The sequence below is a fragment of the Somniosus microcephalus genome, chromosome 1, assembly GCF_052327205.1.
Source record: "Somniosus microcephalus isolate GS21.2 chromosome 1, FLI_Smic_1.0, whole genome shotgun sequence".
NCBI classification, from domain to species: Eukaryota; Metazoa; Chordata; class Chondrichthyes; order Squaliformes; family Somniosidae; genus Somniosus; species Somniosus microcephalus.
Window position 1 is genome coordinate 218,649,326 of NC_140987.1, and position 16,710 is coordinate 218,666,035.

At 47.6% G+C, this 16,710-nt stretch overlaps 1 protein-coding gene across 5 annotated transcripts in view; it reads left to right on the top strand.

Annotated features, from left to right (window-relative positions):
* Positions 1 to 16,710, top strand: part of arhgef28a (Rho guanine nucleotide exchange factor (GEF) 28a) — a 678,106-nt gene that overhangs the window by 429,514 nt on the left and 231,882 nt on the right. For all 5 annotated transcript variants that reach the window (XM_085990347.1, XM_085990327.1, XM_085990336.1 and 2 more), the window contains 3 exons: positions 5,456 to 5,581; positions 5,668 to 5,785; positions 13,878 to 14,132. In XM_085990347.1, the coding sequence (XP_085846473.1) occupies positions 5,456 to 5,581; positions 5,668 to 5,785; positions 13,878 to 14,132 (499 nt within the window). The remainder of the gene's footprint in view (positions 1 to 5,455; positions 5,582 to 5,667; positions 5,786 to 13,877; positions 14,133 to 16,710) is intronic.

Sequence of the window (16,710 nt, forward strand, 5' to 3'; positions counted from 1 at the left end):
CCATTTTTTGGGTGAAGAAATTCCTCCTCATTACTGTCCTAAATGGCTTACCCCTTATCCTTAGACTGTGACCCCTGGTTCTGGACTTCCCGACCATCGGGAACATCCTTCCTGCACCTAGTCTGTTCAGTCCTGTCAGAATTTTATAAGTTTCAATGAGATCCCTTCTCATTCTTCTAAACTCCAGCGAGTATAAGCCCAATCGACCCAATCTCTCCTCATACGTCATTCCTACCATCCCAGGTATCAGCCTGGTGAATCTTCGCTGAACTCCCTCCATAGCAAGAACATCCTTCCTCAGATAAGGCGACCAAAACTGCACACAATACTCAAGATTTGGTCTCACCAAGGCCCTGTACAACTGCAGCAAGACATCCTTGTTCCTGTACTCAAACCCTCTCGCTACGAAGGCCAACACACCATTTGCCTTCTTAACCGCCTGCTGCACCTGCATGCTTACCTTCAGCGACTGGTGCACAAGGACACCCAGGTCTCGTTGCACTTCCCCTTCTCCCAATCTATTGCCATTCAGATAATAATCTGCCTTCCTGTTTTTGCCACCAAAGTGGATAACCTTGCATTTATCCACATTATATTGCATCTGCCATGCTTCTGCCCAATCACCCAACCTGTCTAAATCATCCTGGAGTTTCTCGGCATCCTCCTCACAGCACACGCCCACCCAGCTTTGTGGCGTCTGCAAACTTGGAGATATTACATCTAGTTCCCTTGTCTAGATCATTAATATCTGGACAGTCTAGATGCAGGAAGAATGTTCCCGATGGTCGGGGAATCCAGAACCAGGGGTCACAGTCTAAGGATAAGGGGTAGGCCATTTAGGACAGAAATGAGGAATTTCTTCACCCAGAGAGTGGTGAACCTGTGGAATTCTCTACCACAGAAGGCAGTAGAGGCCAATTCATTAAATATATTCAAGAAGGAGTTGGATATATTTCTCAAGGCTAAAGGGATCAAGGGGGATGGGGAGAAAGCAGGGACTGGGTACTGAATTTGGATGATCAGCCATGATCGCATTAAATGGCGGAGCAGGCTCGAGGGGCCAAATGGCCTACTCCTGCTCCTAACTTCTATGTTTCTATGAATAGCTGGGGTCCAAGGACTGATCCCTGCGATACCCCACTAGTCTCTGCCTGCCACTCGGAAAAAGACCTGTTTATTCCAACTCTTTGCTTTCTGTCTGCCAACCAGTTCTCTATCCAAGTCAATACCTTGCCCCCAATCCCATGTGCCTTAACTTTACACGCTAATCTCTTATGCGGGACCTTATCAAAAGCCTTTTGAAAGTCCAAATACACCACATCCACTGGTTCTCCCTTATCTATTTTACAAGGTACATCCTCAAAAAATTCCAGTAGATTCGTCAAGCACGATTTACCTTTTGTAAATCCATGTTGACTTTGTCCGATCCTGTCACTGTTTTCCAAGTGCTCTGCTATTACATCTTTTATAATGGACTCTAGCATTTTCCCCACTACCGATGTCAGGCTTACCGGTCTGTAATTCCCCATTTTCTCTCTACCACCTTTTTTGAATAGTGGGGTAACATTAGCTACCCTCCAATCCATAGGTACTGTTCCAGATTCCATCGAATGTTGGAAGATAATCAGCGATGCATCAACTATTTCTAGGGCCACTTCCTTAAGTAACCTAGGATGTAGATTATCAGGCCCTGGGGATTTATCGGCCTTCAGTCCCGTCAATTTCCCTAACACCATTTCCCTACGAATACTGATTTCTTTCAGTTCCTCCCTTTCATCAGACCCTATGTTCCCTGACATCTCTGGGAGGTTATTTGTGTCCTCCTTTGTGAAGACAGAACCAAAATATGTATTTAATTGGTCTGCCATTTCTTTGTTCCCCATTATAAATTCCCCTGATTCTGACTGCAAGGGACCTACGCTTGACTTCACTAATCTTTTTCTCTTCACATATCTATAAAAGCTTTTACAGCCAGTTTTTATGTTCCCTGAAAGCTTACTCTCATATTCTATTTTCCCCCTCTTAATTAATCCCTTTGTCCTCCTTTGTTGAATCCTAAACTGCTCCCAATCCTCAGGTTTACTGCTTTTTCTGGCCAATTTAAATGTCCTCTCCTTGGATCTTATGCTATCCCTAATTTCCCTTGTTAGCCACGGTTGAGTCACATTTTTTGTTTTATTTTTATGCCAAACAGGGATGAACAAATTCTGTAGTTCATCCATGCGATCTTTAAATGTTTGCCATTGCCTATCCACCGTCAATCCTTTGAGTAACATTCCCCAATCAATCCTACCCAACTCGCACCTCATACCATCGTAATTTCCTTTATTTAAATTCAGGACCCTAGCCTCTGAGTCAACTACTTCACTCTCCATCTTAATGAAGAATTCTATCATATTATGATCGCTCCGACCCAAGGGGTCTCGTACAATAAGATTGCTAATTAATCCTTTCTCATTACATAATACCCAGTCTAAGATGGCCTGATCTCTAGTTGGTTCGAGGAACCCATCCCATAAACATTCCAGGAATTCCTTCTCCACAGTATTGTTACTAATTTGGTTAGCCCAATCTATATGTAGATTAAAGTCACCCATGATGACTGCTGTGCCCTTATTGCACGCTTCTCTAATTTCCCTTTTAATGTCATCCCCAACCTCCGCATTACTGTTTGGAGGTCTATATACCACTCCCACTAACGTTTTCTGCACCTTGGTATTTCTCAGTTCTACCCATACAGATTCCACATCATCAGAGCTAATATCCTTCCTTACAATTGTGTTAATCCCCTCTTTAACCAGCAATGCTACCCCACCTCCCTTTCCTTTTTGCCTATCTTTCCTGAATATTGAATACCCCTGGATGTTGAGTTCCCAGCCTTGGCCACCCTGGAGCCATGTTTCCGTAATCCCAATCAAATCATATTCGTTTACCTCTGTTTGCGCAGCTAATTCATCCACCTTATTACGAATGCTCCTCTCATTTAGACACTACAGGCTTGTTTTTTTTAACGTTCTTAGACCTATTAGAATTATTATTTACTGTGGCCATGTTTGATTTAAACTGTTGATTTCTCTGACTGCCACTTTTGTTTTTCTCCTTCCTATCTTTTGCTTTTATCCTTGTTTCCCTTTCCTCTGTCTCCGTGCTCAGGTTCCCAACCCCCTGCCATTTTAGTTTAAACCCTCCCCCAGAGCACTAGCAAACACTCCCCCTAGGACATCGGTCCCGGCCCTGCCCAGGTGCAAACCATCCGGTTTGTACTGGTCCCACCTCCCCCAGAACCAGTTCCAATGTCCCAGGAATTTGAATCCCTCCCCCTTGCGCCATTCCTCTAGCCACGTATTCATCTGAAATATCCTTCAACTTCTACTCTGACTAGCACGTGGCACTGGTAGCAATCCTGAGATTACTACCTTTGAGGTCCTATTTTTAAATTTATCTTTTAACTCCCTATATTCAGCTTTTAGGACCTCATCCTGTTTTTTACATAAATTGTTGGTACCTATATGCACCATGACAACTGGCTGTTCACCCTCCACTTCCAAAATGTTCTGCAGCCGCTCTGAGACATCCTTGACCCTTGCACCAGGGAGGCAACACACCATCCTGGAATCTCGTTTGCGGCCGCAGAAACACCTATCTATTCCCCTTACAATAGAATCCCCGATTACTATAGCTCTACTCCTCTTTTTCCTCCTGTCCTGTGCAGCAGAACCACCCCTGGTATCAGGAAGTTGGCTGCTGCTGCTTTCCCCTGATAAGCCATCCCCCCACAACAGTATTCAAAGTGGTATATCTGTTTGAGAGGGGGATGTCCACAGGGGACTCCTGCACTACCTGCCTGCGCCTACTACACTGCATGTGTAGGTAACAGCCGAGGAAAGAATCGGGCTTGCCTGTGATATCCTCTATGATTGAATACTCTGCCAGCACATTCTTCAGACTCAAACATGAAGGAGGCCACTTGGGCAAGGCACTGCAGTATGCCTGATACCCATGGAGCTATTCTCCAGCACAAACCTGTGCCTTCAGGAGAGAAAATTAATGTTGGTTGCTTTACCTCAAACATCGGTAATCCATTGGCAAGTATAAAAACCCCATACTTTCCATGCCAACCACATAGTATTTTATATGTAATCACTCCTAGCTATCCATTTTGCTCTGCTTAATTTATGTAACTGAGATTGGTATACCCAACATAGAGATGTATAATCTCAGATATTGATGCCATTAGTCTTGCAACACTAGTTTCTTGGTTAGGAGAAAGCACTGTGGGAGCGGTAGCAATCCTCAGTAGATGTCTTCAAATATCTTAAAACAACACGTGAGAAATTCTAAATTCCAGCTAAATGATTGGCTGCTATTTATGTGAGAGAGAAATTTTCAAACAATGCAGTGCTAATCATTGGATACGCTTCTTAATTACTTGTAAAATCTTACTTCTGGATCGTGTGTATACTCAAGAAGTGGATAATTAAGAACCTTTGTTTTGGGTAAATGTGGCTACAATAACGGAAATGCCCCAAATTTGAAGGAATAATTATTTTAGCCATTTAACATTCATAATGTCAACAATCCTTGCAAAACCCAAGTGTATCTCTGAGTCTGGTAAGTCTTATGAGATATCAGGATTTGAAAATCTGGTTCTGTTGCAGAACGAAAACAGTGGGGGCGATTTTACCCCTACCTGCCCAGTGGAAACCAGAGGAGTGGTCAGTTAAAACAACCCAGGTTACTTACCTGTCCTAGAACAGCTGGGAGCTGACTGGTATTGTTTTTAAACTGCTTAACTGAGCAGGCGGCAAGGACACCCACCCAAAGCCAGCTGGATCCTATTTAACATGCATGTTGGGTCTCAATGACGTCATACTCTCCCACCCAGAATTAAAATCAGGGCCCCTTATTTTACTTCAGGCCCTACAACTTTAAAGAAGGACCATTCCCTGTACAGGCAGGATTTTGTTGCAAATCTACTGCAAGACGTTAAAGCAGCATTAGAACTTAACTTTAATCATTGCTGCTAAAGCAAATATGAATAAAAAGTTGTAAATTTAAGGTGTACACAGCAAGACATTGTCTGGGATATATGGCATCATGTGTGCCCAGTGGGTATCTTACACCTTTAAGGCATAAAGTTCCTCATCTCCAAAACTTCTTTACAGTACTTTTTTTTTAATTTCCCCTTAGCCTGCATAACAGTGACAAAGTTCAAAGTAATTCATTGTATGTCAAGCACTTTGGGATGTTTCTGAGAGATGTGATCAGACATGCTATCGTATTATATAAATACAAGTTAATTTTCTTTCCTTTAATCTCTCTGATGAGCACCTTCCTTGATTAAAGGATCAAGCAGGAAACTTTCATCTGGGTGTCTTTGTTTGGAAATGGATTTATATTGAAAATCCTAGGTGAATGGCCCCTTTAATTGGCAATGAACATCCTTTGTGCTTAGTTTACAGATGAAAATGCAAATAAGTTGAAGCAAACCTATGGTGATTTCTGTAGCCATCACAATGAGGCAGTCAGTTTCTTTAAAGAACTACAACAACAAAACAAGAAATTCCAAAACTTTATCAGGGTAAGATCTCATTAATCAGGTTTGTCTGCAAGACCAAATGATGCGAAAACAACAAAGACAAACTTACATTTGTTTATTCTTTATAGCAACAGAGCAACAATCTGCTGGTCCGACGCCTTGGTGTCCCAGAGTGTATACTGCTGGTTACCCAGCGTATCACCAAGTACCCAGTCCTGCTCGAACGGATACTGCAATACACAAAAGGTCAGTTTCAGGGCTGGTCAATCTAGGTCGTTATTTAAAATTATAGGCCTAGAAATTCGGTTGGTTGTGCCAGCGATTAGCGCCTAAAGAGCCCGAGATTTGGGGCGTTACCCAATTTTTGGATGTGCGCAGTGATCCTAGCGCATCCTGCCACATTGAGTAGCCTGTTAGCGCCGGTGATAAGTCTTTGCGCCCGCTCGCGGGCGCAGCCAGATAATGACGTCATTTCATTGTGCAACGCCTTTTTGGCGCCCCATACCGGAAATTCAGTAGTGCCCCCCTCCGTTCCGCCTGGCGCTATTAGTGACAGTTGGATGGAACGTTACCAGGTCCTTCTCGGACTCGGGGGCGCTCTTTAAAGGGGACAGCACTAGTATAAAACCGGCAGCCATTTGGCCTGGCCATACTGCTCGCTGCTGGAGAGAGTTGCAGACCTTCAGTTACACAGACTTGTTCTTATTGAGCCAGAGGAGCCTTGGGACCTTCAGCCCTGTCCAGAACAGTTGGATCCAGAAAGCTGACTGCGTCTTACTCGTCAGCCAGAATAATGGGAGCTGCTTTGGAGGGGAACGTCATCCTGGCTGAACAACTGGCAAGGGCACAGAGACGGAGGGAGAGGGGGCCGGGATTGGCCAGAAGGAGGAGGGCCAATGGACGTCACCAAATCCGACCATACGCTGCCAGGGTTTTCAGGCAGCAGGTCTCCTACTGCCTGAAAACCCTGGCAGTAGGAGACCTGCTGCCTGAAAACCATGTCGGAGGAGCAGTGTCTGCGAAGGCTCAGATTTGGTAAAGATGTTGTCACTGAGCTGTGCCACCTGCTTGCTGGGGATCTGCAGCCGCAGATACGGTGCAGGACCTCTCTGCCGGTGGCCGTGAAAGTCACTGTTGTGCTCAACTTTTACGCCAGCGGATCGTTTCAGGCAGCAGCTGGGGACATATCAAATATCTCTCAATTTGCGGTGCATTGCTGCATCCAGCAAGTGACAGCTGCCCTCTACAAAAGGAGGTGCGAATTAATCACCTTCCCTGTGACCCTGGAGAAGCAGCGGGAGCGCGCACAGGGCTTCGCGGCTATTGCGGACTTCCCCATGGTGCAGGGGGCCATTGATTGCACACACGTGGCTTTGCGGGCGCCATTACAAAATCCGGAGGAGTTCCGTAACCGAAAGGGGTTCCACTCCCTTAATGTGCAGCTGGTCTGTGATCACCGGCAGATGATCATGGCGGTGAACGCACAATTCCCTGGCAGCAGCCATGACGCCTTCATCCTGCGGCAGACCTCAGTGGCTGACCTTTTTGAGGCCCCGGCTCACCCACGAGGCTGGCTTCTGGGTGACAAGGGCTATCCTCTCTGCCCATGGCTCATGACCCCGCTCCGTTTGCCCAGCACCCCGGCAGAAGAGCATTACAACAGCAGCCATCAGGCCACCAGGAACATTGTGGAGCACACAATTGGTGTGCTGAAGCAGCGTTTCCGTTGTCTAGACCATCCGGGGGGCGCCCTACAGTACTCGCCGGAGCATGTGGCGCGCATCGTTGTTGTCTGCTGCATGCTCCACAACCTGGCCATTTGACGCACCCAGCCAATGCCAGCCGACCCTCAAGGTCCAGCAGAGCAGGAGGAGGAGCATGCGGGCGAGGAGGAGGAGGAGGAAGATGGGAGGGCTCCAGAAACTGGAAGGGCCGTTCGTCAGAAGCTCATAAGGACTCAGTTCTAGGCCCCTCGGACGGAATGGTGGCTGTGATTTGAATAGCGCCCTCCGGTTCGCTGTAAGCCTATGAAGGCCTCGATGATTGTAAATAGTGTACAGCTCGATTGTAAATAAAAAGTTTTCTTTATTTTCAAACAAGTGCTTCCTTCCAGCATGACAACGTAATGGTAACAGAAATCATAACTAACAAACTAACAGATAACTGTCTGGCAACCCGGCGAAACTAACCAAACCATAACAAACAAACACAGCAGGTGTGGACGGCCTTAAATCCGGAAAAAGAGACGTCTTAGCACCTCCCTCTACTGGTGACCCCTTGATGGAGACCGACTCCTCTTACGAGGTCGGCCCCTTCCCTCCCTGCAGCTCCTCCGTAATTGGACCCCAGTGGCTGCGTCGAGGCTGGAGGATGCCTGCTGAGTGTCTGGAAGCGCTGAAGCCCCTGAGGGACGGCCTGGACGACCTCTGGGCTTGGAGGTCCCGCAAGCAGGCTGCTCCAACTGGGCATGTCTGCTAGCAGTCTGCCACGCAGGTGGTGGCAGCTGCTCTGCTGACGTGCTAGCGGTGGCATCAGGACTGCTCACATGCAGAGAGAGGACACCTGCACCGTGGTCGGCTGAAACACTAGCACTCTGACAGGGCCGCACAGGATCATACGCCACAATCGACTGCTCCACAGATTCATGGCCTGCTGTGGTGCTGCAAGGGCCTGGGGTGATCCTGCCTGATGCAGCTAGGGTGGCAGCAGAGAGTGTTCGCGTGGCCTCAATTTGCGTGTGGACGAGGCCAGCAAGTGACTGCATGGCAGCAGTGAGGACCTGCGTGGCAGGTGCCAGTGCTTCGGAAAAGCCATAGACAGTCCTTTCCACTGCCTCGGACAAGCCCTGGACAGACCTTTCCACTGCCTCGGACAAGCCCTGGACAGACCTTTCCATTGCTGGGCCGAAGCCCTGGACAGACCTTTCCATTGCTGGGCCGAAGCCCTGGACAGTCCTTTCCATTGCTGCCCTAAAGTCCAGCACACTCTTTGCCAGTGTGTCGATCGACTCAGGCATCCTCCCCACTGCAGCCATCAGCTCAGTGTGCCTGAGCCGGGCCTGGGTGCTCATCTTGGCAAGGCTACACACCTCCTCTGCACTCTGTGCAGCAGTCATGGTGGCCTGCCTCGCCCTCCGGGGAGACGGCCCCCGAGCGTCCCTACCCCCCGCGCGTTGCTGCAGGCCGCTGGTTCCTGCAACTGGCTCCTCATCAGAGCCACCCCCCCTCCCCTCAAGGGAACTACTATCCCCAGTCTCCAGATGCGGTGGCTCCCCTGAGGCTGGCACGGATGGTCCGGCTTCCTCCTGGTCGTCGCCTCCGGAGGCACTGGCACTGGCAGCTTGAGGGGCCGGCTCCCGAGCTGGTGATGCAGCATCTGAAAGCAGGGAGGTTGAAGAGTGGCTTTAGCAAAAGGACAGTTTGGCAGCAAGGGATGCAACAGTGTGGCAATGCTATGACATGGCTCCACATTGAGAAAGCATGCTGGCGGGGGAAACAACTGGAAGGTGACAGCTGTAATAGTAGAGAACCTTACGATTGCTGTGGACAATGGGGTCGGCAGCTGCAGTGGGGACAGGACCACGCAGGCGTCCTCCCACAATCTGGTGGACTCTCTCCTCGAGATCCGTCAGAGGCTCCAGTTGAGGACGGCCTCCTCTGGTGCGAAGCTGCTCCTTGCGGTTTCTCGCCAGCTTGGCCTGCAGGGCAAAGGACGGGAAGTGATGTTACATGATGCCCTGAGTTATGATCTCATGCCCCCCATGGTGGAACAGCCCTTACATGATGCCCTGGGTTATCATCTCATGCCCCCCATGGTGGACCAGCCCTTACATGATGCCCTGAGTCAAATGTGCATGTGTGTGACCAGAAAGGGCCATGGGTGCTTGCTGACAGATGGCCAGAGGGGGATAGCGCACCCTGTAGCCATAAAGCCAGGTGCTAATGGAGGGATGCATAAGTTTACATTAACTCCACTCACCCTCACGACCCGAGTGAGGTCGTTGAATTTCTTCCTGCACTGCACAGGGCTCCTGGTCGCCATACTGCTGGAGTTGACCCTCTGAGAAACATCCCTCCAAGCTCGTCGGTAGTCCTTAGGATTAGGCCTCCTGCCATTGTCGGGGTAGAGGACATCTCGCCGGCGCTCCACTGCGGCCACCAATTCCTCCAGAGACTCATTGGTGAAGCGCTCTGCTCTCTGCCTCACCCTCTCCATATGCTCCAAGTTTTTTGCGCCAGAGAAGGGCCTGTGCCGATTTGCAGGCCTACAAGGCGCAGAGTGTGGATGCTGGAGCTGCCTGACCTACCCCTTTAAGAGCTGGCCGGCGCCTGGAAGTCTCATGGTCATGGGTAATTGAGAGCACCTGCGCTGCGGCTGGACGCCCCGATATTGGGTTGCGCCGGCATGTTAGAGCCTTAGGTGCCCCGTGTAACGCCTGAACTCTTGCCTCAATCACCTTTGGGGCGCTGCAACCCAATATCGCACGAGGTGTCGATAAGTTGCGTCTGGCTATAAAATTTGTGCTCCGCCAATTCTAACGCCCCAAGCGGGGCTATACCCAATTTCTAGGCCATAGTTTCTTACATTACAGCAGTGAATACACTTCTAAAGTACTTAATTGGCTGTAAAACACTTTGGGACGTCCTGAGGTCGTGAAATGCGCTATATATATGCAAGTCTTTCTGTCTAAAAGATGATGAGGCACTTTTGGAGTAAAATATAATGATTTCTTAGCTATAAATTAACAACAGGAGATGCTGCCCATATTTGATACAGAAGGCCAAATTACAGCTTCTTATGTCTTTCATACTTAGATAATTTCCTGTGACATTCCACGCGGTGGAGCAGGGGTAGATTTTGACTTTGTGCGATACTGTAAAACGAGCGATAGCGAATCAGCAGACTGTTTTATATCTCTCCCAATTTTTATTTCCATTGACTTCATATAGTGTGAAAAGGTGATGGCAGTGCATTGTGTATCACCTAGTACAGTAGTTTGTTTCCCTGCACCATTGTGCTGCCGGTGACAAATGTAAATGCCTGGTACTGTACACCGCTGCGCGCCATTTCTTCTGGCTATGTTCAGACTAGGGGCTAGATTTTGCCAGCCCTGGGGAGGCGGGTTTGGAGGCGGGACTGCCGGGAAAATGGCAGAATTTGGGGGCGGGTGCCCAACCCTCCCCCAAGCTATCTTGCCAGGAGGCGGGTAGCCGTCCCATGCCGGGTCCCGTCTCCTTGGAGGTAGAAAGGGATTACAGCCACTTAACTGCCTGTTACAGGTAGTTAACAGACAGAAAATAGGATTATCACCATTTTGCCCACACAGGTGTAGGCTTCCCGAAGGCTCTAAAACCCGCCAGGGTCACCGAGGCGAGTAGTGGGTCTGCGGGGGTCGGAGGGGTCCAAAAGTGTGCTGTGGAGATGAGTGATGGGTGCAAGTGTGGAGAGGTGAGTATCTGAGGTAAGTGCAAAGTGTTAGAAAAAATGTATTTACCTTTGTTTCTTCCTGCAGGCTTCAATCGGTGGGTATGCGGAGAGTCTTGCACTCCGCGGTAGAGATGACAGATGGCCGTTGCATTCTCCAATGCAGCAACCACCTAATTTCTACAAAAGAAAGAGGTTTGATGAGGTCTTGAATTCAAGAACTCATCAAACTACAGAAAATGTCAATGTTTGACAGCTTCACAGAGCTGTCAAACGATGACCATTCATCTGCTAAAAAATTTTGACAGATGAAATGTTATACGTTGACGTTCTCTGTAACCGGCTTTCCCTTAATTGGCCTGCTAAGCCTGATGGGCAGGCTTAACAAGGTCAAACAAGGGAAAATAGCCTGGATTGGCCAGAAGTTGATGGAGGCAGGACTGAAACCCGACAAGTGGGAGTCCCGTCTCCAAAAGCTCCCCATTGGCAAAATCCAGCCCTTAGTGTTTGGACCACCCATACACATCAACAATGTGGTTTTTACATTGCTGGCCTAATTGGAACTTTCTCAGCTGGTGCTGACGCCCTGTGGCCAGAAAATGAAAATCACGATTGGGACTATTAAACAGTTGCACAATTGTACGTGTCACCCTTGAGGTTCTAAAATCTGCCTTGCAACTTAAATTGGGAATAGATTGCTCAGTGCCAGCAACCAGAATGAACAGAACTGCTTCTAACTGAAGGGATTCTGTACAGTGTAAATGGGACATTTGAGTGAAACTCTACAACTGGCTGCTGAATTTCTTGTGGACTTGTTGCAAAATGTTGTATTGTTTATTTTGGAACATCTGCAGGAATAATTTTCCATAATCTACAGCAGGTGCAAAAGTACTGCTCACTAAAATTCTTATCATATTATTGAACTGAATGGGAAAACGTGCAGAACATTTCTTCATTCTCACTATTTCTTTGATAAACTAAAAATAAATTAACCTTTTCTGAAGCGTGAATATACCACCATAGCCATGAAGGGTGTATTGTTGCCATGACACCATATATTTGGAGATGTGGCACCAAAAGAAGTGACACCAAATGCCTGAACTGACTTTCTTTATAAAATATGGTTAAGATCAGCTTTCTCATGTTTTATGTCTCAATCCTGTTAGGAACAGGAATAGAAAGTGAATAGAATCACTATCTACCTACAAGGAAAATGTCAGCCAGCATTTCTAGAGTACACAGTTGCTGTCGTGTATGGCAAATAGCGGGCTGCGGTGTTAGTTGTGTACTGAACTAGTGGAAATTGCTTTCCTGGGGTGTTTATATTGTCAAGGTGGTTCTACTATGTAGTGAAGCTGCAAGATGCGGTGAACTTATCAGTTTACATTGCGGGGCAGATGCAGAGCACTGGCAGAAATACTGAAACAACAATGTGTGGGCCTTGTGCAGCCAGTGGCAGCACCATATTAAATTTAGCAGAATCTCAAATGGAGCTGGGTCGACCTGTGTTTTGGGTCTTTCCTCTTGTCAGCCATAGTAAATTCTGAAAGTTTACTTTGGTTCTGGCACAAGCACAGCACTTAGCCAAATATAAATGCAGCTTTAAAGTTCCTGAGGATGAACCTTTCTGTGTGTGGAAGCTGCATGACTGCCCCATACAGGTTTGAGAGCTCAGTCGGCCTGTGGCCAACATAAATGACAGCATGCGGTCTCCAGCACTGGTGGCAGCAGCCAAATATATTCTGCCAGCATTTCCCTCTGGAGGCCTCTTGGAAACCCACCCTTAGGAGGCTGAGTTTTAATGCCTGCAAAAGCACCTGTGCTGATTCATTTACATTACAGTGTGTATGATTCAAGTTTCATGTGGAACCTGTGATTGTAATAAATTGTAGTTAACACCACACAAGACCGCACAAAGTGGAGCAGAAGCATCCGGGAAGGTGCCGAACACCTCGAGTCTCTTCGCCGGGAGCAAGCGGAAGCAGTGCAAGGAGCGTACGTCAACCCAAGCACCCCACCCACCCGCCCCTTCAACCACCGTCTGCCCCACCTGTGACAGAGACTGTGGGTCCCGCATTGGACTCATCAGTCACCTGCGAACTCATTTTTAATATGGAAGCAAGTCATCCTTGGTTCCCGAGGGACTGCCTAAGAAGGTGAAGTTAACACCATGGCCTTGAAGTTGGATCATGCCCGAGTTGGTCCGCAATCCCAAAGCAGCGCATCCTGCACACGCAGGACCCTGCAAAACTGGCAAAATAGGCAATTGGGATAAAGGTGAGTGGCAGCCGGCAGCAGCCCACAAATTTAATGTGGAGCTGGGAGGAGCAATCCTGCTCGCCCAAACTCCACAATAAGGTATGGGAGAAAAATTAAAACCTGCCTTTCAGGAGGCAGGCTCCAGAAGTCCTTTTTAAGGACCTCATGTTTGGCTGTCAAATGCCTGAGCATACTGATGAATGACAGTATTGACATATTGACGAAGGTCACTAAGAATTTTGTAAAGTGGGCCTGACATAGTCGTTATGCCCCATTTAAATATGAAAATTGCTTAGTGCCTGTTTGAGGCGAGAGCCCTGGATACCTATACTTCTGCCAATATGGTGGGTGGCACACGTCCAGTGCAGAATATGTGTGTACACACCAACCGACATATTGGACACTTTGACACCCGTTTTACACACAGCCCTTAAGTTTATCTCCTTGTAAAGATAAAGGACATGTATCAGCAATTAAGATTCAGGCATTAAGTCCACTGTTAATGCATAGCACCTTCATCACAGAATTGCAAACTATTTGCAATGAAAGATGGAGCTGAAACAATGCAATTCCATGGTTGCTTTCAACAGATTTTAGCTAAAGGTATCTAACTGAAAAATAATAGACTGAAATGTTATTGTATTGTTATTCCCAGAAGGAACAGAAGAGAATGAGCATGTGACTAAATCTCTTGGCTTGATAAAGGACATAATAGCAGCAGTAGATACAAAGGTCAACAAATACGAGAAAGAGCAAAAACTACTGGACATCTTAAACAGGTTTGAAAACAAAACTTACGCCAAGTTAAAGAATGGCCGTGCATTCCGGAAGCAGGACCTGACCAGCAGAGAGAGGGAGCTGCAGCATGAGGGTTCCATGTACTGGAAAACAGCTACAGGACGATTGAAAGGTAAGATAGCAATGGACTCAAAGTTCTGCTGAAAATTACGTTTTCATTGTATAAAGTGGTTCAATAATTACATTTTTAACATCAGAATAGTGAAAAATACATGGCTGTATATCCTTTTGACACAATGGGGGTAATTTTGACTTTGGCAATAGTATAAAACACACATCAGCTCATCCATCGTTAAACATCTCGCTTGATTTTCATTGTCATTGTTTTACACTATCGCCTAAAGTCAAAATTACTCCCAATTAGTCAAATTGATTGGTTTGACAGCTGTAGATTCAGTGAGCATTAATATGGTCCACTATTGTGTATCAGAGCTCAGTGCTTTGAAACATACAACTTCATGGCTGACTAAGAATGCATATGTATTAAACCTTTTTATGAAATTCTTGGAGTCCTGGGAACGCACCTATCCCCCTCCCCTCTGCTCCCTCCACACCTCTCCCTACCGGGGAGTGTGGGTGAGATAATGAATATCAACAACTACTTGTATTTATATAGCACCTTTTTAAGCACCAGTCCCAAGGCGCTTCACAGGAACGTTATCAAACAACATTTGAGACCGAGCCACATAAGGAGACATTAGGGCAGGTGACCAAAAGCTTGGTCAAAGAGGTAGGTTTTAAGGAGTGTCTTAAAGAAGGAAAGAGAGGCGGAGAGGTTTAGGGAGGGAATTCCAGAGCTTAGGGCCTTGGCAGCTGAAGGCAAGGCCGCCAATGGTTGAGCAATTAAAATCAGGGATTCTCAAGAAGCCAGAATTGGAGGAGTGCAGATATCTCGGAGGGTTGTAGGGTTGTAGGAGATTACAGTGATAGGGAGGGGTGAGGCCATGGAAGGATTTGAAAACAAGGATGAGAATTTTAAAATCGAGGTGTTGCTTAACTGGGAGCCAGTGTAGTTCAGTGAATACAGGGGTGATGGATGAACGGGACTTGGTACGAGTTAGGACATGGGCAGCAGAGTTTTGGATGACCTCAGATTGATGGAGTGTAGAAAGTGAGAGGCCAACCTGGAGTGCGTTGCAATACTCAAGCTGTGGCTCAGTAGGTAGCACTCTCACCTCTGAGTCAGAAGTTTGTGGATTCAAGTCTCACTCCAGAGACTTGAGCACAAAAATCTAGGCTGACACTCCAGTGCAGTACTGAGGGAGTGCTGCACTGTCGGAGGTGCTGTCTTTCGGATGAGACGTCAAACCGAGGCCCTGTCTGCTCTCTCAAGCGGGCATAAAAGATCCCATGGCACTATTTCGAAGAAGAGCAGGGGAGCTATCCCTGCTGTCCTGGCCAGTATTTATCCCTCAATCAACATAACAAAAACAGATTATCTGGCCATTATCACATTGCTGTTTGTGGGACCTTGCTGTGTGCAAATTGGCTGCTGCATTTCCTACATTACAACAGTGACTGCACTCAAAGTACTTCATTGGCTGTAAAGCACTTTGAGACGTCCGGTGGTCGTGAAAGGCGCTGTATAAAATCCAAGTCTTTCTTTAAGTGTAGAGGTAACAAAGACATGGATGAAGGTTTCAGCAGCAGATGAGCTGAGGTAGGGGCAGAGTCGGGCGATGTTGCAGAGGTGAAAATAGGTGGTGAAGTGATAGTTCAATGTTAATTGCTGCTATGTATCCCTTTGTGCAATTCTTTAGTTGCCTGTCTTGTGTGCTCGTTTATCTACAAAGTATATCCCCAGTGTCTGCAGCTTGGGAGGTGGAGGACGGCAGTTGAGTTTCCATTGAGGACACTTCAGATGGCCGTGGTGGGTGACCTCGAGCAGCTCTTTGCTTTCAGGGCCCGGTTCAGCCTGCAGCATATCACGTGGACCAGGGCAGTCTGACTCAGCTGGTTGTGCGGCACGAACATGGGTACTGGCGGAGTGGGTGGCAGGGGAACAGCCATGCTATTATCCTGAGAGAAAACAGCAGGTGCCTCTCCCATGGAGCTATTACCAATCTTATAGGACTGCACCTCAGCACTCCTGCAGTTCTGCACAAAAATAAAATGCAGGAGTGATGTGACCAATGTTCCCCCTAATTCTTTTTGGGTGCGGGGCCCCTTTAAGTGGTTGTGCAGTTCTGCGCGAAACTTAACATTGACAAAGCTGGTCCTGGGCAGCGCGAGACCGGCAGAGGGAAGGTTGGATGTGACACTCTGGAAGTCCCTGTCAACACTGGTCCCCAGAGACAAGTTAGTAGCTACCTAACCTTCCATGGCAGCAGTGTGATCTGCCATGGAAGTGTCAAAGCTGTCAGCAGAGGATCCATCATGGTGTGCGCCACTGTCGTGTTCATGAAGTTAACCACTCAGAATGGTCTCTAAGCTCTGTGCGAGCTCCAACACAAATTGGAGCTGGGCTCCTCCATTCTCTGAGACATTACATGCAACCTTGCTGGCAGGCTGGCCAGTGCAGCTAGCATTTCCTGGACCATCAACCTTTTTTGGTAGACTCGACCCTCAGTCAGCATCTGAGTCCTCTGCAGCAGAGCTAGTATGTGATCTCACCCTCCAGTGAGCTGGCACCCGTGGTGATCTACCCCCCTGCTGTAGCTCCTGCACACTTGTTGTCGGTGATTCACCAC